The 20,705-nt window shown below is 37.8% G+C and overlaps 1 protein-coding gene across 2 annotated transcripts in view; it reads left to right on the top strand.

Moving 5' to 3' along the window:
* Positions 1 to 20,705, top strand: part of DLC1 (DLC1 Rho GTPase activating protein) — a 389,008-nt gene that overhangs the window by 176,330 nt on the left and 191,973 nt on the right. For both annotated transcript variants that reach the window (XM_060001270.1, XM_060001274.1), the window contains exon 4: positions 5,927 to 5,960. In XM_060001270.1, the coding sequence (XP_059857253.1) occupies positions 5,927 to 5,960 (34 nt within the window). The remainder of the gene's footprint in view (positions 1 to 5,926; positions 5,961 to 20,705) is intronic.

The raw sequence follows: 20,705 nt of genomic DNA, 5'->3' as shown, positions 1-20,705 counted from the left end.
TCTCATCTGAGACCGAGGCCATTCCATCACTGAGGGACATTCATTGTGCCCCAATGGGCTCTTGTGCTCTCATCTGAGACCGAGGCCGTTCCATCACTGAGGGGCATTTGCCTGCAATTTCTAAGGATGTAATTAACCATTTTGAAATTTACTGTAAAATATTTTTGTGGGAATAAAAGTGAATGTTTCCAAGGGAAAGGAATAATTTACTGTCACTGATTCTTCCCATTTTTAAAAAGGCAAATAGAGGAAATTCCTATAGAACAAAACAGAATATTCCAGACACTTCTGCATGAGCATCTCTAATATTTGAAAACATGCAGAACAAGCACTACCTATAAAGAGAGAAAGCACAAAATAAGTGGTAGCATTTTTTCCCTACATGGAAACTACAAGTAGAATCTTTCAGCCTGTCCATTATTTGAAGGGGTTGACTTTCAAAGGGCCTTTTTTTTGGACGTGCTGCGTGGTTTGTGGGACCAGCCAGATAGAATCCCGTGCCCCCTGCAGTGGAAGCACAGAGTCTTAACCACTGGACCGCTGGGGAATTCCCTCAAAGGGCCTTCTTAATGGTAGTAGTCTATCATCCCGATTATAAAACACTAAGAAGAAAATAATTTATATAGGTGATATATAAACACATTTATATAATATATATTATATATATTAATTTATATTAAATAATTTATATGACATGACATATTAATAAAACTAACATGTTAAAGAGGAAAAATCCTACTCTATTTTCACCTGAAATCATGAAGATGAAATTGAATCAATTAGAATGTTTCAATTGTCATTATACGAAAATGGATTCAGATACGACACCCATTACTTATGTTACCATTTATGTTAGCAGCTTCTGTGTAGTTGGTGTAAATTCCTAAAAGGTATCCAGCTGAGGTCCTTCTGTAAGTGCAGAAAGCCATTCTAGCAACAGACCAAATGAATCAACATATGTCTACAACATTTCCGCAGGGCACGTCAAAATGAGCATTTCCCCAGCCACATTTCATGTCTAAAAACATAAACAGACACACACACAGTCCAGGCTCCCACACACAGCTTTAAAAGACCTCATTTAGAGAAAGCAAATTGTTTCCTCCCCTTTTACTAAAAAGTTTCTCTTTAATGGCTTTTTAAAAATTCAATTGTAAAATACCTTAACAAATCAACATAAATGAAAATCTTTGCATGTGGAGAACTACAGGAGGGTCAGTACAGCCGTAGGAAAAGTTGTTATCCTGTCATTTGAATATCACAGAGAAAAATAACAAAAGACCATGAATAATTTTCTTCTCTCATTTGGAAGTTATTAGTAGACTTCCCTTTGTTCCATTGAGAAATGAGAGAAGAAAATATGAAGTTACAGCGAACCCATATGGTCAGCAGGAAAATCCTCTTTAATTGCTTTATTGCCAGAAATGTTAAATCACTTCCTGAGGATACAGTTCAAATGAAACATATGGCAGCTATTAACAAAAACCCCTAATGAATTCAAAAATATGCTTTTTATGGGAGCTTTCTCATAAGCAAGTCATACATGTTATTTAAACTATATATACAAATACACACTTGGCATTTTAATCCCACAAAGGTTTGATGAACACCTACTCTGTACCAGATGACACAGGCAACTTGCATGAAATGTTTTTTCCCCAAACCCAGGAACAGATATTAGACAATGAAACCTCAGGACATGATCCCAGATCTAGCCATGCCACTTCTCAGGAGTCAAAGACAAAAAGAAATCTCCTCACTAGCACTTCCTCCCCATGGGTTCTATGTCCAGGAAAACCATTCCATTTCCACCCAGGTAGTCCTAATTACCTACTATCTTCCTATACCTATTAATGTCACACCAATGAGGGTGCTAATCACTGTCATTCAGCAACTTCTGCATGGAACTATTCTCATGTATCTTCGTCAATTGGATTATGAATTCCACAAAGAAGAAAACTTTGCTTACAGCTTTTGTACATAGAATAACGTGAGGCATCTAATTAAGAATCAACCAATAGCTTTAATTAATTGCAAACCTAGTGTCAGCATTTTTTTTAAGTTAATGCCTTTCAACACTGGGAAATTTCACAAATCTAATCAATGTATTCATAAACCATTTTCTAAAGAGACAATTCTCCCTCAAATTCAAAGATAAATCAGCTGAGGGATATCCAGCTGTTATTACTATGTGGTTTTACTTTAAAAGAGAAGTTATTAAATCTTGGGTACATTAAACTTTGACTTTTCTTTCTCCACATAATAATATGGCCATTGAAGTTATTTAATGGAAGTGAGCTTTGGTAGCTTAAAGATTCATGCAGAACATGGGGTAAGCTTCTAAAGTAACTGGCATTGTCTACATGACGTATTGGTTTTGGCTATATGGAGGCTAAAATATTTTTGTTTGTAGGGTAGCTCATTGATTAACATCTTTATTAAATATTTACTTATCCATGCTTGGTTACACATTTTGTAATCAAGTAGAATAAAATATGGAAAAGGCCTGTCACTGGTCAACTTGTGATTTGGTGTAAGACATTCAATTTGCCTAAAATGCCTTAGCTATAAGAAGAGAGAGCTTACTTAGAGAATTTCTAAATGTCTCATACAGATACTCCTGCACAAATATTTTGTAATCTAAGTCAATGTCTTCTCATAGGACCTCTCCAAACCTTTCTCCTCCTTCATTTCAAAATATTCTGATTAGTATTTTGAAATTAGTGTTAGTGATCTCAGAGGTCAGCATGCCAGTTGTTGTGTCTTGGCTTCCATTCCATTACTGTGACCTTGCAAAAGTTACTCTATTTTTTAAGACTTCACAGAGTTGGTCTAAGGATTGAGTGAGTTTATGCAGGTAAGAGCTTAAAACTGTACTTTGTACATTCTGAGACCCTAGTAAGTGTTAGCTCTTCATACACTGAGGGGCTTTCTCCATGAACGTCCTTTAATTACCTATCACCAACCTTTACAGTCTAGTCAATGAAAGGGTTTCTGTTTTGTTGTTTATTTGCTTAAAACAAAAGAGAAAATTTAATTTAAAAGCCCTGATCTCCAGTCAGGGGGCAAATCTAGGGGCTAGGCTTAAAATATAATATATAGTATGGATTTAATTCCATTTTTAGACTTTTCCCCAAATATAGACATAAAAAGTAATCAAACATCACTAAAACTGTAGGAAGACTTTCTTGTCAAGGGAGTATAGAATCAGAGAAGTTCTTGAAACAAAGGAAAAATCCGATGATTCTGCTATAAATGAAAGGATGCTGAGGAAGATGCTTACAGCCTATACAGTCCCTCTGATGCCCTGGTCTCTGGACATGGTTCTCCACTCTGCCATTTAATAACCTAATATTCTCTTCATGGTTGCATCTTTGCCAGGACACAGAGTCAGTGTTCACACCCAGAGAACAAAAAGTGAACAACTAAATGTAGATCAAGATTAAGTCAAAATATGCTTTCACTATAGATCAATCTTGCCAAAAAAAAAACCCTCTATTTTTTTATCTGTAGAAAGATTTTTTCCCTTATTTGAAAAATTACTTCAATCTCCAAATCCTGTAAATTCCAAAGGTGAGGATCTCAGAAATAATCAATATCTCACAAAGATATAGGTGTCTTGATCTTTGATATTTCCAGAAATGAAGATTGATATTATCATTTCCTTAGGCTGATCTACAACAGAGGTGCACCTGAGCCTTCCTCTCTCTCTCTCTCTCTCTCTCTCTGTCTCTCTCTCACACACACACACACACACACACACGTGTGTGCACACACACACATTTGAAACAAAATTAATTACCCATTTGAGCCTAGTTTTCTTACTTCAACTCTGAAGACTTTGTCCCCTAAATAAGGGGAGAGAGACATGCTTGTAGACATCTTATGTGGTCAGTGGCTGTGGAGTAGAAGGCGTCAAATCCCAGTGGGCCAGATAGATTTATAAAAGGCTTCCAATAACAGTTAATACACTCATGTTAGCTGTATTTTATACATAAGTAACTGAGGTGAATGGCAACCAAAAGCTCACTTCCTTAGTTTGTTTTAGGATATTGACAAGGAGTAGAACTATACTGTTCTACTTTAAAGTCTGTTAAAGACCTCTCATTCTGAACTCTATTTTCTAAATAATAGGGATAGATAATAGATACTGGGAATTGAACTTCTAAACCTCTCATATCGGTAATTTGGTTTATTCGCCCAGTGCCCATAGTAACAAATAGTAAGAGCAGCTCCCTTTTCCCAGGGACCTCATGTGCTTTACAGAAGCTACTACGTTTAGTCTTTCAGCAGCCCTGTGAAGTAGAGGTGTTTATCCCCCTTTTATAAGGGAGGAATCTGAACCTCGAGGGGACAGAGCAGAGACTTGAAAGCCCAGACACTAACCAAACAATTTACTTTTTCTGCCTCCCCAAATAGGACAAAGAAATCGAACCACAAAAATTCAACCCCAATTCGAACGTGGTTTTAGTCTCATTTACTGCCAGTATCTTTTAAGGGTAAGATGGGTCTGTCTTCAGAGAGGAAAACAATTACATGACTGATTTAGCATTAGCATAACTGGCTGTAGTGACTTTACCAATAGTTCCACAACTCTTTTTTTTTTTCTTTTCAGCTTTATTGAGGTGTAGTTGTCAAATAAAATTGTAAGATATTTAAAGTGTACATTGTAGTGATTTGATATATGTATACATCGTGAAAGGATTCCCCCTTTAGTTAACTAACACATCCATCACCTCATATACTTTTTGTGGGGGTGGGAATATTTAAGTTCTTCTCTCTTAACAAATATCAGTTATATAGTACAATGTTATCAACTGTAATCACCATGCTTTCATTAGTTCATCAGATCTTATTCATCATGCAGCTGAAAGTTTATACCCTTCTACTAATTCTTCCCTATTTCCCCCACTCCACCAGCCCCTGGCAACCACTTTTCTACTCTCTCATACTATCAGTTGCACACTTTTTTTTTTTTTTAAAGAATCCAAATATTAAAAATACCATGTTGTATTTGTCTTTCTCTGTCAGGCTCATTTCACTTAGCATAATGCCTTCAAGGTACATGTTATTGCAAATGGTACGATTTCCTTCTTATTCATTTTTGAATAATGTACCGTTACACACACACACACACACACACACACACACACACACACACACACACACACACACACACACACACACCCACATCTTCTTTACCCATTTATCCATTGATGGACACTGAGGCTGTTACCATATCTTGGCCATTGTGAATAATGTTGCAATGAATATGGGAGTGCAGATACCTCTTTGATATCCTCTTTTCATTTTCTAATAAATTAATTCATTTATTTATTTTTGGTTGCCTTCGGTCTGTTGCTGCACGTAGGCTTTCTCTAGTTGCGGCGAGTGGGAGCTACTCTTCGTTGTGCATGGGCTTCTTATTGCAGTGACTTCTCTTGTGGTGGAGCACGGGCTCTGGGCACGAGGGCTTTAGTAGTTATGGCACGGGCTCTGTAGTTGTGGCTCGAGGCTCTAGAGCGCAGGCTCAGTAGTTGTGCTCCATACTGTTTTCCATACTGGCTGCACCAAATTACATCCCCACCAACAGTGCACAAGGGTTCCCTTTTCTCCACATCCTTGCCTATACTAGTCATCTCTTGTCTTTTTGATGATAGCCACTCTACAGGTATGAGGTGATGTCTCATCATGGCTCTGATTTGCATTTTCCTGATGATTAGTGATGTTGAGCACCTTTTCATGTGCCATTTGTATGCCTTCTTTGGAAAAAAAAAATTTATTCAGTTCCTCTTCTCTCATATTTCTAGTGTCAGGTTCTATTTAATTTTTGCTTCATTTATGGGACATCATTTTGTTCCTAATAAAGTTATTTGCTGTTTCCTTCTAGTAATACCACAATTTTGTGGCTTTTTTTCTCTTTCAGGCTATTCCAGGTACTTCAGAGAAGGAAAAGGCTGGTAAGTTGACATTGGTTGTGTTTTCACTCCTACCTATTTTAGAATAAAATTCCATCTTCGTATAGATATTTTATTAAATATCTAAAATGTATACATCTTGTCAGTCTCTGGGCAAAAGTTATGGTTGAATTCCTGAAAAATAAGTTTTGCTCAAAATGTAGGAAAAAATATGGTTTTCTAGCATAGGATTACATTTTGTTAGAATAAGGTGTGTACTTCTTGTAGCATTAACTGTAACTGCAACCACAACTTTTTTCTTGAGGAAAATAATTAGATGTCATTCAGTGTACTGAGGAATGGTCTTTGGACATCTGTTGTTAATACAGTTGGCCCTTCGTATCCATGGGTTCTGCATCCACAGACTCAACAAACCTGGGTTGAAAATATTTGTAAAAACAAAAACTTCCAGAAAGTTCCAAAAAGCAAAACTGGAATTTGCCATAAAGGCAACTATTTACATAGCATTTACTTTGTATTAGGTATTACAGGTAATGTAGAGATGAAGTTAAAGTATACAGGAGGGTGTGTGTAGGTGGTATGCAAGCACTGGGCCATTTTATATAAGGGACTTGAGCATCTGTGGATCTTGGTGTCCATCAGGGAGTCCTGGAACCAATCCCCTGCGGATACTGAAGGAAGACTATAATTATCAAGATTTTTAAAAATCTTAGTAGCTTATTTAGTAGTCCTAGAAAAAGTTGTACTTGTTTAAAGCTGATACCATCAAAAATATAATTGTGAAGCAATATGAATAGTTGTACTAGAGAAAAATTATAATATTTTCTATGCTTTGTGCTATGATAATAACTACTTAACAGTATTATGGGAAATGGATAAGGACTAATGAGAAATACAGAAATATGAAAAATTAGACTTGAATTGATGGAATTATGTGCTTTTTAAAAATCTTTTGATCCTCCTCAATATTGTCTTATGTTTTCTGTGTAATAATAATCATCTTTTTAAAAAACTGATTAAAGGTGCTTTACCAAACTTGAAGCATATCACTTAGCTCTTAGACGTGTGTAATTTTTGAGCCAATTTAAAAGTTTAGAGTATCATCTAAAAGGTGTCACGACTTCAAGTGACTTTACACTAACGCATTTGAGTTGATCTGATAGGATTGTTATATGGGGAATGTTCTCTGTCAAGTTCAGTGATTTGATTTTTGCTGCCAGATAGTTTTCACACACAAGTTTTCATAGTTTGTGTTCTTCCATGAGCTAAAGTGTTCTCCTCTGTTTAGGCTGTGTCTGGCCTCTTCTCTCTAATACGTTGAAAGGTAAGCCTTCAGAATAGAAGGAAAATATTGAACTGGCATCATGTGTCAGTTCAAGAGAAAAACTGCTTAGTTTATCTATGCATTGGTATTACTTGGATTAATAATATATACTAAACGAATTCAAATTACCATTCCAGAGCTCTAATACCTTCAATAATAGATGTATCAGCTATCTCATTCGGACAAGACATAAATGGTTAAGAGAGCATTTGCATCACAAAGAAAAAGAAACTTAGCCAAAGTTGTGCTTTATCTTGAGTTGTGACATTCTCTGTAATTCGCAAAAGTGGCTGCAATTTAAACAAAGTGTGTAACAGAGCAAAGTTGTCATCTTATTCCAGAAAATCAGCAAATTCTTTCATACCCCAAGGAGAAAATTAGAATAGGAATTCTTGGCTGGAGGAAAAGAGTGAGGAGGGATGGAAATGCCATTGCTTGAGGGACTGGAGAAGCAAAGACTTCTCCCTCTGCCACTAAAATGATGTCAATCTGATAGGGAGAAGCATTTCAGTTATCAAGCTTCTCTTAAAGATAATTTTATTAAAACAAAGAGCTAATTAAACAGAGAGCATAAATATAATGCAACCACCACTTTTTGTCATAATCCTGGATATTTTCCTCCCCAACAAAAACAAAAACATGAAATTAATTGTCACTATTTAATGATATCTTTTGGTCATTTCTATACTGCTGGGGCACAAATTTTAAAAGTTGATAACTTCCTTTCACAGAGGTTCTGCAAGACGATCTGTGAAAGGTAGGATCCACCAATGGATATGTATGACCTAACCAGGCCCCTGGATGTCCCATCTCTGATGTTTAACCCAGGATGGGCTGATTTCTGCAGAACCTGGCTTCTGTGTATTAAAATATTAGAATGATGGAAATTTACTCCACAATGGATTTTAATTTAGATTTCTTGAGAATGTACTGATTATTTTAAGAGGAAATACAATTTTGTTTGACAATATAAATATAAGAAAGAAATGATTTTTTAATCAATGAATTTATATGTCAAGATAAAGGGTTATGTTTGAATATTTTATTCAGTTGGTAACGGATTTGCCAATTCAAAAGACAGTATGATTTATTTCAAAAAGTTTTAAAGGACCATGAAAGTCCAATCAATTTCTTCTATTTCTAAAATTTATTATGCCATATTTAAAATATTTTGAGTGTTTTATACACAGATGTGAATCTCTTTATTCCTCTTTATGAATCTCTATTTTTAAGCTCTGCTAGACAGAGGAATGGCAAGGAAGGCAGAGGACCCACTGAATCTTCTGGGGGGTTAATTGAGCCTCTAAATAGGGTTAAGCTTCATTCCCACCCATAAGGCCTGTCATTTTTTTTTTTCCCCTCTGTTTTGCTAGATGAATGTAGCCTATTGTTTCTTATTAAGAAAATCTATTTTAATCTATGTGACCTCTCATCCACGCCAACTGGAACCAACTCCACCAGGCTTTGTGAAGCTCTAAACAAAATCATTTTGGGAACATTCCATTAATAATTCTTGAGTTGCAGTTGTGTGGTTGCTCCAGTGTGTGCTTTATTTATTTATTTTTTGGCTGCATTGGGTCTTTGTTGCTGCACAGGGCCCTCTCTAGTTGTTGCGAGCGGGGGCTACTCTTCATTGCAGTGCGTGGGCTTCTTATTGTGGTGGCTTCTCTTGTTGCAGAGCACAGGCTCTAGGCACACGGGCTTCAGTAGTTGTGGCACATGGGCTCAGTAGTTGTGGCACACGGGCTTAGCTGCCCCGCGGTATGTGGGATCTTCCCAGACCAGGGCTCGAATCCATGTCCCCTGCATTGGCAGGCGGATTCTTAACCACTGTGGTACCAGGGAAGCCCCAGTGTGTGCTTTAAGTAACCATCTTCTCTTCTGATCCGTGCTGCTGTGTAAATTCAGCCTAGTGGAATCATTCTGCTGCTTGTGACAAAACCCTCCAAGGGGAGACTATTTTGAAACAGCATCCCATTGGTTCATTTATTCCACAAATACTTACTGAACAGCCACATATAGTAGGCATCATATTAGGTTTTATCAAGGAAGCAGTTATGAACAAGGCATGGTCCTTGCCTGGAAGGAACTCAAACTCTAGCTGAGCATATTTCATTGGGCCAGCGTCCCCCTTTTCCTCTTCTCAATTGAAAAATTCTTAACCCAGGTTATTCAGAAAGCTTCCCAGGAAAAGAATCAAATAAAAATATTGTTCTCAAGAAATTCTATATCGGAATGTGTATTCTCCAGATCTGAAATAGAGTCCAATAAATTTGTTTTTAAAAATCAGAATTAATCACACAAGCATCAATATGTGTAATTGTATCCAACACAGAATAATTTCATTTAACTTCCCTTATGCCACCAGAATCTGTAAAGAATGGGCCCAGTGCCACTGATATATTTTCCAGCACATCTGCTTCCTATCCATGTGGCCTTGAGCAAGTTACTTAACCTCTTCATTGTCCCATTTCTAAAGCATAAATAAAGAAGTTGCCATGTTGTTATTGTAAGGCAACAATGCTTGGCACAAAGTAGGCTCTAAAACATGGTAGCTGTTTCTTATGGTAATGAGTTGTGCTTATAACCAGTATGTGTGCAAGCCAAATGGAAGCTAGCTGTGTTACTGCTGCTCTGGTCTGCTCCAAGAGTTCTTTTTTTTACATCTTTATTGGAGTATAATTGCTTTACAATGGTGTGTTAGTTTCTGCTTTATAACAAAGTGAATCAGTTATACATATACATATATCCCCATATCTCTTCCCTCTTGCGTCTCCCTCCCTCCCTCCCATGCTCCAAGAGTTCTTAAATGCTTCCTTGGGGCACCAATTAACAGCTGAGCCAGCTGTCCATGTGGAAGAAAGAGATCACTTTCTCCAAAAGCCTCTGAGTAAGTTAATTCAGACAGAGGTCATCATAGCATAGGCAGACTTGGCCATATTGTAACATCTCTTTAGAAATTCCTAGCTCAATTAAGGTGAAATTCTCTCTAGTGAACAGATAATCTGATTTTCACAAAAGGTTAGTCCCTAAGAAATGTACACCCTGAGTCCCATTTTCCTAGGACTCCCCAGCATCCCTAGACCCTGGGGTAATTGGATCCTGTCTACCCAGCTCCCATCCTCCCTCCCTGACCTCCTGCACACAGTCCTGTCAACACTGCCACCTAATCATCCCGTGTCCATTCTTTCTGCCATTGTTTTAAAGCAGCCTTCACTTTGCACTGGACTTTGAGATGGCATCCAGAGCTGTTTCCCTGCCTTAACTGATCATTACACCTGTTCACTCTCTACGCTGTCACCGAAGTTATCTTTGAAAAGCATCACCTGATCATATCGTTTTCTACTTCAACTTTTGTTGGGCCTCCTTACTAATGACAGGATAAGATCAAACTTTCCTGCTTGACGTAGCGGGCCATTTGTAATCTGGGTGTGGTATATGGTATTGGATATGCCCAGTTCACCCCTCAGACCCACCCTCCACCCTGCTTCTCCCCAGCTCTGTGACCTGCAGGCAGACCAGTGTGGGCAAAATCAATGGGCTGCCCTCCTTTCAGTTTTCCTGTCGCACCAGTGAGGAGGCCCAGCAAGAGACTGACGGTTGGGAGGACAGTACGGCTGTGAGGTTGGGTAGTTTATTCCCCGCTCGGCTTCCCGAGGAGTCACTGCTGGCCTTTTCCACCCAGGTTACCAGGTTCTGACAACCATTCTCTCCTCTTGCCTTGTGGTTCCCCTACACCTTTATCAATAGTTCTGTTACTAAACTCCCCTCAGTTTACCCAGGGTGCCATCTGTTTCCTGCTAGGAGTCTCACTGATAGACCTACCAATGTTTACTCTTCTTTCTATTCCTTTGTGTTCATTGGTTGGTTGGTTTGTCCAACTTCAGCCACAACATACAGCCACAGAACCCCTTCTAACTTTGGATCTTTCTACTTCTACGTAGATCGTGCCCTGCCTTTTTAAAAATACAGATGATAGGTAAAGATAGAGGGAGAAAGAGAGAAATGACTTATCCAAGAAAAAGCGAAGATACGGACCGTGTTTTTCTTCATCCTAAATGAATATAGTTTCATTCAATCACATGAAGGAGAAAAATATCTACCCTTATGATTTAGAATGTGTTCCCTATTGCCTAGAAGCATGTAAATTAGAAAATTAGAGTTGCATTTTAGTCACCAAAATGTGACTCTCTGAGCGTATTTGAGAAGTAGTATTAAGGAGTAATATGAAATCTCTCATTCTAAAATTAAATCATAGAACACAAATTTTGTCAGACTACATGGCAGCCCATAGAAAACAGACCACAATCATGAGCCAAAAATGGCAAATTTCTTTTTGCCTTTTCTGTCTTGAAAATTCTACTTGTCCAACAATAACACCTCCTTAATGAATTATTTCCCAGGCAGGGCTAGTCCTTGATTTTTTGGTGTTCCTAGAACACTCTGTGTTTTTAATTACAGTCTTATCATCTTGCTTTGCTGTATGTTCTCTTCTCTGGGTTGTGAGCTTTTCTAGATCAGGAATGTGGTCTTTGCATGGTCCGTAATTAAAACAGCTATTAGCACATAGTGGGTGTTCTGTAAATACACATTAACCAATTAATTATAATTATCACAAAGATGCTTTGGCTCCCATCTTAATCATTTAGAATTAACATGGTTCTAAAACTGCCCCCCCTTTATGCCTATTGCCCCCACAACTGCCAAATATCTCAGCTGGGCAACTATTTAATGATGTTATTTGGGGATCTATCGCATACAAGTGTGTGAAGGGCACCATTGAGAAAGGTGACTCAGAATCCAACTTTGGTTACGTTCCTTGGTCATTTTTCCTAGAATGTTTGTTCTCCTGCCTCTAGGTTATTTTGTTGGCCAGAAAAATGTTAAAAATCAAGATAATGAATAATTATAGCCTGAAACACTTGTGAAAGATAGCTTTCAGAAGCCTATGACAGGTTCATAGTCTCTCCAAACTTTGTGTTGTGGCTAGTAAGGCAGAACATAGAAATCAAGCACTTCTTTGTGACCCGTGTGAGGGGGAAAAATAGGATTTTCATAATTTCATTCCAAGCTCCTTGTAAACATACTAAATAACAAAGCCCAGACTTGGCGCCTTTTGGTATTAATTTTCTTGGCTGCTTTTGACCACGGAGAAGGGAAATGCAGAGGACCAAAAACAAACAACCAAAAAAACCCACAAAAAACTGAAATGCAAAGACATTCCTCGTTTTCTAGTCTGATCATCATTTCTTTGATTCAGAGAATTACCAGTGTGATCTATTCAACTCTGTCATGTTCCAGTATCAATAGATCCAAAGGGATTTGATGAAAAGACAAAACTAGAACTGCTAGATTGCAGCGTTGTTCTTTGAAAGACTGCCTTATTTTATGTCTCTATTTTAGTACAGATCAGGTCGTTTTTAGTGCTGTCTCACTCACTAGCCCGTAAGCACCTTGAAAGATGGAATTTTGTTTCATTCAATTCTGTTTCCAGTGCCTGGCATTATTGTAGTTGCTTGATGTTTGGGAAATGAAAGAACAAATGACATATTAAAAAAATCGGCAAAGGGGACTTCCCTGGTAGCACAGTGGTTAAGAATCCGCCTGCCAATGCAGGGGACACGGGTTTGAGCCATGGTCCGGGAAGATCCCACATGCCGCGGAGCAACTAAGCCCGTGTACCACAACTGCTGAGCCCACAAGCCACAACTACTGAAGCCTGAGCACTTAGAGCCCATGCTCCACAACAAGAGAAGCCACTGCCATGAGAAGCCCATGCACTGCAACGAAGAGTAACCCCAATCACCACAACTAGAGAAAGCCCATGCACAGCAACAAAGACCCAACGCAGCTAAAATTAAATAAATAAATAATTTTTTAAATTAAATAAATAAATAATTTTTAAATAAATAAATAAATAAATCGGCAAATACTTTATATGCACAATACTCCCAAAGCTAAATGTAGAATCCTATCATTCTATTGTAGGTGAAGCACTTTCTATAACTGCAAAGACCCCCAGCTGTTTTACAGGGTTGGACAGGATCTGAAAATTGTCTTTATCAGGCCAGGCTGGACTTTGGCCAGCATTCCAAATTCTTTATTCCCTTTCACCCTCAGAAAATGAAATTCATTATTTCTTTACTAATGGCTTATGAACACTCACTTATTTCATTTTTCTTAGTATTATGGTCTCTGCTTGCCTGCTTTTTTATGAGAAAGGAATTTAGGGTATGCCCACACATAACCTCTCAGTTTTTCTGAAACTTAATGTAAACTAATCCATGAAAAGTTGGCTGTGCTGAGCGGGCTGTTGAGAGGAAACACATTAGCTTTTAGGTATCAAGGAATTCATGAAAAATACAAGTAAGCTATTCTTAAATGCCAGAGATTTCGAATTCATAGGATATTTTTCAATACAGATAATTTTTAAAATCTATTTCTTAACGTTCTATTGATATTTCTTTTATTACCAAGTAGGTAAAACAAAGCTACTGTATCACCAGAACCAATCAAACATATTTCCTTTTCTTCTCAATTACATTGCAAGCAACATGAGTACACGATAATTTCTCTTTTAGCAAGTTGCAATTCAGATATTACCGGGCTTCCGTGGTGGTGCAAGGGTTAAGAATACACCTGCCAATGCAGGGGACACGGGTTCGAGCCCTGGTCCAGGAAGATCCCACATGCCACGGAGCATCTAAGCCCGTGCGCCACAACTACTGAGCCTGCACTCTAGAGCCCGCGAGCCACAACTACTCAGCCCACACACATAGAGCCCATGCTCTGCAACAAGAGAAGCCACTGCAATAAGAACCCCGTACACCACAACGGAGAGTAGCCCTGCTCGCTAAAACTAGAGAAAGCCTGCGCACAGCAACGAAGACCCAACAGAGCCAAAAATAAATAAATAAATAATTTAATTAATTAAATTTTTTTAAAAAGAAAAAAATTCCTTTAAAAAGAACTGTTTAAAATTAAAAAATATATATGTATATATATGTGTGTGTGTATATATATACACACACACACACACACACACACACACACACACACACACATATATATCCTACCTCCTGCACTTAGAGTGGTTATCCAAAGGCGGCTGTATCTTTCTACAGCATTTAGTGATTCCTAAATTTGATTAATGTAGTCTCTTCCCTGTCAGTCTGTGACTGCCTTAAAGGCATAAACCCCACATTTCATCTTTGTCAGCCCCTCACCCAGTGTATGATCTTGCACAGAGCAGATGCTCAAGAAATAGTTCTAAATTAATCCATTTATGTGACATACCAAACAACTCATGCAGGCACTTCGTTAATCTCTGGTCTGTCAATGACCATAACTTTTCACAGTATTTGACAACCTTGAAATTTCTTCCTCGAAAAAGTCTTCTGCACATTTTGCTCCCCCATTGATCCCTTGAAAGAATGGCTTGTCAGCTTTGAAGAGGTGGCTATGAACTACCAGAACAGGCTAATAGGGCAGTTCTGCATTTCCATATTTTAACTCACATTGACCTTTTTTTTTTTAATATCTTTATCGGAGTATAGTTGCTTTACAATGGTGTGTTAGTTTCTGCTTTATAACAAAGTGAATCTGCTTTATAACAAAGTGAATCCCATATCTCCTCCCTCTTGCATCTCCCTCCCATCCTCCCTATCCCACCCCTCTAGGTGGTCACAAAGCACCAAGCTGATCTCCCTATGCTATGCAGCTGCTTCCCACTAGCTAGCTATTTTACATTTGGTACTGAATATTTGTACATGCCACTCTCCCACTTCGTCCCAACTTACCCTTCCCCCTCCCCATGTCCTCAAGTCTATTCTCTATGTCTGCATCTTTATTCCTGTCCTGCCCCTAGGTTCTTCAGAACTATTTTTTTTTTTGATTCCATACATATATATAGCATACGGTATTTGTTTTTCTCTTTCTGACTTACTTCACTCTGTATGACAGACTCTAGGTCCATCCACCTCCCTACAAATAACTCAGTTTTGTTTCTTTTTATGGCTGAGTAATATGCCATTGTATATATGTGCCACATCTTCTTTATCCGTTCATCTGTCGATGGACACTTAGGTTACTTCCATGTCCTGGCTATTGTAAATAGAGCTTCAGTGAACATTGTGGTACATGACTCTTTTTGAATTATGGTTTTCTCAGGGTATGCCCAGTAGTGGGAATGCTGGGTCATATGGTAGTTCTATTTTTAGTTTTTTAAGGAACCTCCATACTGTTCTCCAGAGTGGCTGTATCAATTTACATTCCCACCAACAGTGCAAGAGGGTTCTGTTTCTCCACACCCTCTCCACCATTTATTGTTGTAGATTTTTTGAGGATGGCCATTTTGACCAGTGTGAGGTGGTACCTCATTGTAGTTTTGATTTGCATTTCTCTAATGATTAGTGATGTTGAGCATCCTTTCATGTGTTTGTTGGCAATCTGTATATCTTCTTTGGAAAAATGTTTATTTAGGTCTTCTGCCCATTTTTGGATTGGATTGTTTGTTTTTTTGATATTGAGCTGCATGAGCTGCTTGTTAATTTTGGAGATTAATCCTTTGTCAGTTGCTTCATTTACAAATATTTTCTCCCATTCTGAGGGCTGTCTTTTCGTCTTGTTTATGTTTTCCTTTGCTGTGCAAAAGATTTTAAGTTTCATTAGGTCCCATGTGTTTATATTTGTTTTTATTTCCATTTCTCTAGGAGGTGGGTGAAAAAGGATCTTGCTGTGATTTATGTCACAGAGTGTTCTCCCTATGTTTTCCTCTAAGAGTTTTATAGTGTCTGGTCTTACATTTAGGCCTTTAAACCATTTTGAGTTTATTTTTGTGTATGGTGTTAGGGAGTGTTCTAATTTCATTCTTTTACATGTAGCTGTCCAGTCTTCCCAGCACCACTTATAGAAGAGGCTGTCTTTTCTCCATTGTATATTCTTGCCTCTTTTATCAAAAATAAGGTTACCATATGTGTGTTGGTTTATCTCTGGGCTTTCTATCCTGTTCCATTGATCTATATTTCTGTTTTTGTGCCAGTACCGTACTGTCTTGATTACTATAGCTTTGTTGTATAGTCTGAAGTCTGGGAGGCTGATTCCTCCAGCTCCGTTTCTCTTTCTCAAGATTGCTTTGGCTGTTTGGGGTCTTTTGTGTTTCCATACAAATTGTGAAATGTTTTGTTCTAGTTCTGTGAAATATGCCATTGGTAGTTTGATAGGGATTGCATTGAATCTGTAGATTGCTTTGGATAGTATAGTCATTTTCACAATGTTGATTCTTCCAATCCAAGAACATGGTATATCTCTCCATCTGTTTGTTTCATCTTTAATTTCTTTCATCAGTGTCTTATAATTTTCTGCATACAGGTCGTTTGTATTCTTATGTAGGTTTATTCCTAGGTATTTTATTCTTTTTGTTGCAGTGGTAAATGGGAGTGTTTCCTTAATTTCTCTTTCAGATTTTTCATCATTAGTGTATAGGAATGCAAGAGATTTCTGTGCATTAATTTTGTATCCTGCTACTTTACCAAATTCATTGATTCATTCATCCCTCTATGCCTAGTTTCTGGAGGGTTTTTATCATAAATGTGTGTTTGAATTTTGTCAAAAGCTTTTTCTGCATCTATTGAGTTGATCATATCGATTTTCTCCTTCACTTTGTTAATATGTTTTATCACATTGATTGACTTGCGTATATTGAAAAATCCTTTCATTCCTGGGATAAACCCCACTTGATCATGGTGTATGATCCTTTTAATGTGCTGTTGGATTCTGTGTGCTAGTATTTTGTTGAGAATTTTTGCGTCTATGTTCATCAGTGATATTGGCCTGTAGTTTTCTTTCTTTGTAACATCTTTGTCTAGTTTTGGTATCAGGGTGATGGTGGCCTCGTAGAATGAGTTTGGGAGTGTTCCTCCCTCTGCTATATTTTGGAAGAGTTTGAGAAGGATAGGTGTTAGCTCTTCTCTAAATGTTTGATAGAGTTCGCCTGTGAAGCCATCTGGTCCTGGGCTTTTGTTTGTTGGAAGATTTTTAATCACAGTTTCAATTTCAGTGCTTGTGATTGGTCTGTTCATATTTTCTATTTCTTCCTGGTTCAGTCTCAGAAGGTTGTGCTTTTCTACAAATTTGTGTATTTCTTCCAGGTTATCCGTTTTATTAGCATATAGCTGCTTGTAGTAATCTCTCATGATCCGTGTGTTTCTTCAGTGTCAGTTGTTACTTCTCCTTTTTCATTTCTCATTCTATTGATTTGAGTCTTCTCACCTTTTTTCTTGATGAGTCTGGCTAGTGGTTTTTCAATTTTGTTTATCTTCTCAAAGAACCAGCTTTTAGTTTTATTGATCTTTGCTATTGTTTCCTTCATTTCTTTTTCATTTATTTCTGATCTGATCTTTATGATTTCTTTCCTTCTGCTAACTTTGGGACTTTTTTGTTCTTCTTTCTCTAATTGCTTTAGATGTAAGGTTAGTTTGTTTATTTGAGATGTTTGTTGTTTCTTGAGGTAGGATTGCATTGCCATAAACTTCCCTCTTAGAACTGTGACACTGTCCTTATTAGTAGAAATATTTATTTGTCACTTTCAATCTCCCCTAAAGAAATACAATTTAGGAAAAGGCCTCTTTCTATCAGTTTTATTTACAAAGCGATGCAACTTTCATTTAGTTTGAAATCATATCTCATCATATCAGATCAACTGATGCCTTCAAATATTTACCTTTATAGACTGCCCAGTTTGCAGTTCAGTTATTTTTATTATAGTTTGAATATATACACAAATATGTACCCACAAGTTAATTGTACATTAATTCTAATTTCTTCAGAGAGGTACACTTACTTTGGAAAAGTACCTATAACTAGGTATTACTTTGACCTGTCTGAGTATGAAATGACCTAAAATTCTGCTGGTGTGACTGTACTTTCTTTCTCTTATTGACCTTCCATTGGTTTGAAGGGCTTTGATTTGTGTTTCTGTAGGCAAAAGTTTGAGCTCAACATCTCTTCCATACTGATCCATAAACATTTGTGTTTTAGAATTAATATATGATTTTGAGATATGATTTATCTAAGCGGGAAATCTAAGACAGTAATTAACAACCATAACAAATTAACCAATGCCCAAGAAAAGGCTGGTACCCATATTGTTGTATGCAGGCTGTCCAGAGCACCAATCTGGCCATTTCAGGAGAATGGATTATGAATACAAGAAGCTATTTTGTCCTGACTACTGTAATCAGGTAGAAATGATCTTATAGAATTCTACAAGTGATATTTAAACAAAATGGTCACCAAAAGCCCACACTCGCCCACAAAATTGGGGTTTGCTTTTTGTTTTGTAATTTTTCTAACCATTGAGCTTCCCCAGAAAACACATTCCAGTGACTCCCAACTGCTAATTTTGTAAACTGTTTCTTTTTTCTTCCAATTTTGAGATATAATTGACATACAACACTGTGTATGTTTAAGGTGCACAGCATAACGACTTGACAGAGATACATCATGAAATGATCACCACAATAAGTTCAGTGAATATCCATTATCTCATAAAGATACAAAATAAATAGGAAAAAAAAGTTTTCTTGTGATGAGAACTCTTAGGATTTACTTTCTTAAAAACTTTCATATATAACGTACAGCAGTGTTAATTATATTAATCACATCGTACATTACATCCCTAGTATTGATTTATTTTATACCTGGCAGTTTGCACCTTTTGACCACCTCCATCTGATTCCCCCTCCCTGCCCTTGGTAACACAAACCTGATCTCTTTTTCTATGAGTTTGTTTGTTTGCTTGTTTGTTTGTTTTTGAAGTATATTTACCTACAACACTTTGTTAATCCTGGTGATAAACTTCTTCTTAAAACAAATGTTAAATCAGTCTTTCCTATGGATTTAAGGAAGTAGATAAATGGAGGACAACACAGTACACTTCATCATTTCTTTATCTACCTTTTTAAGTCTATGGTCTTCTATATATTTATCCAGACGTTTTCCCTGCTGTGCTGTGATGTCCTGAAAGGCAGACATTTTCCCTGCACCTATGTAGTGCCAGCCTCTTAGGAGATTTTTGACGTAGTGTTTGTCAAATGAATGGTGGAATGAATAATAATATCAAACATTTACTCTGTGCCTGCACTTTTCTGAGCACTTTATAGATATGACCTCATATAATCCTCTAGCAACCATATAAGGGAGACATAATGTTTTCCACATTATAGAGATGAGGAAGCTGAGACTCAGGCTTCCTAAAATAGCCAAAGTCACCCTATGGCCAAGGCAAGATTCAAAGCAAGCAACACAGGCTAGAGTGCTTGCTCTTAACCACTGTGCTGTACATAGTGGTTTAAGTGCCAAGACTCCTCAGGCTGATGAACAAATTTTTCCTTAATCAGACCTTTCCCTTCCTTTCCAACCTTATCTCCCATCCTCCCCTAACTTGCACCTTCCGCTGTAACCATGGTAGCAGCCTCGCTTTTCTCCTGAATTTGCTTCTGCATAACTTGACCTTTGTTCCAACTGTTTCCCTTCCAGAAATTAACTCCCCCATCCCCCAAGGTCTCATTTGGGTCCCACCTTCACCCTGAAGTCTCCTATGACAACTCCTGCTCATGATAATTTCATATTTTTTGAAATGATACATCTATAGCATATATAGTCTGTACTGGTCGTTTTCATTCTTAATCACATGTGGATTGTCATTGTCCATTGAGTGTGTTATTTGTCTCAGCCTTGCCTCCCAACAGTCTTGTCAGCATCCTTTTAAAAAGCACTGGGACTTCCCTGGTGATGCAGTGGTTAAGAATCCACCTGCCAATGCAGGGGACATGGATTCGAGCCCTGGTCTGGGAAGATCCCACATGCCATGGAGCAACTAAGCCCGTGTGCCACAGCTACTGAGCCTGCGCTCTAGAGCTGGCAAGCCACAACTACTGAGCCCACGTGCCACAACTACTGAAGCCCACATGCCTAAAGCCCATGCTGTGCAACAAGAGAAGCCACTGCCATGAGAAGCCCATGCACTGCAACAAAGAGTAACCCCTGCTCGATGCAACTAGAGGAAGCCCGCATGCAGCAACAAAGACCCAACACAGCCAAAAATAAATAAATAAATAAATAAAAGCAATCATTAAAAAAAAAATGTAAAAACACTTGGTGTGCACGAAAGAGGAGATTATTGAATTAATAGACTTTATTTTTTAGAGCAGTTTTCGATTCACAGAAAAACTGAATGGGAAGTACAGTTCAAATTATATGACCTTCTTTTAAAGTGAACTACGGACATAGTAAAAAGATCAGGAGTTGCCAGGGGTTAGGGAAAGTGAGGCATGAATCGATGGAACACAGGATTTTTAGGGCAGGGAATCTACTCTGTGATGCTTTAATGGTACAGCATGTAGGCTTTTCAAACTGGCTTCTTTCACTTACACATATGCATTTCAGGTTCCTCCATGTCTTTT

This window comes from Delphinus delphis, chromosome 21, assembly GCF_949987515.2.
Source record: "Delphinus delphis chromosome 21, mDelDel1.2, whole genome shotgun sequence".
Taxonomy (NCBI): Eukaryota; Metazoa; Chordata; class Mammalia; order Artiodactyla; family Delphinidae; genus Delphinus; species Delphinus delphis.
This window is presented reverse-complemented; position numbering and strand designations above follow the sequence as displayed.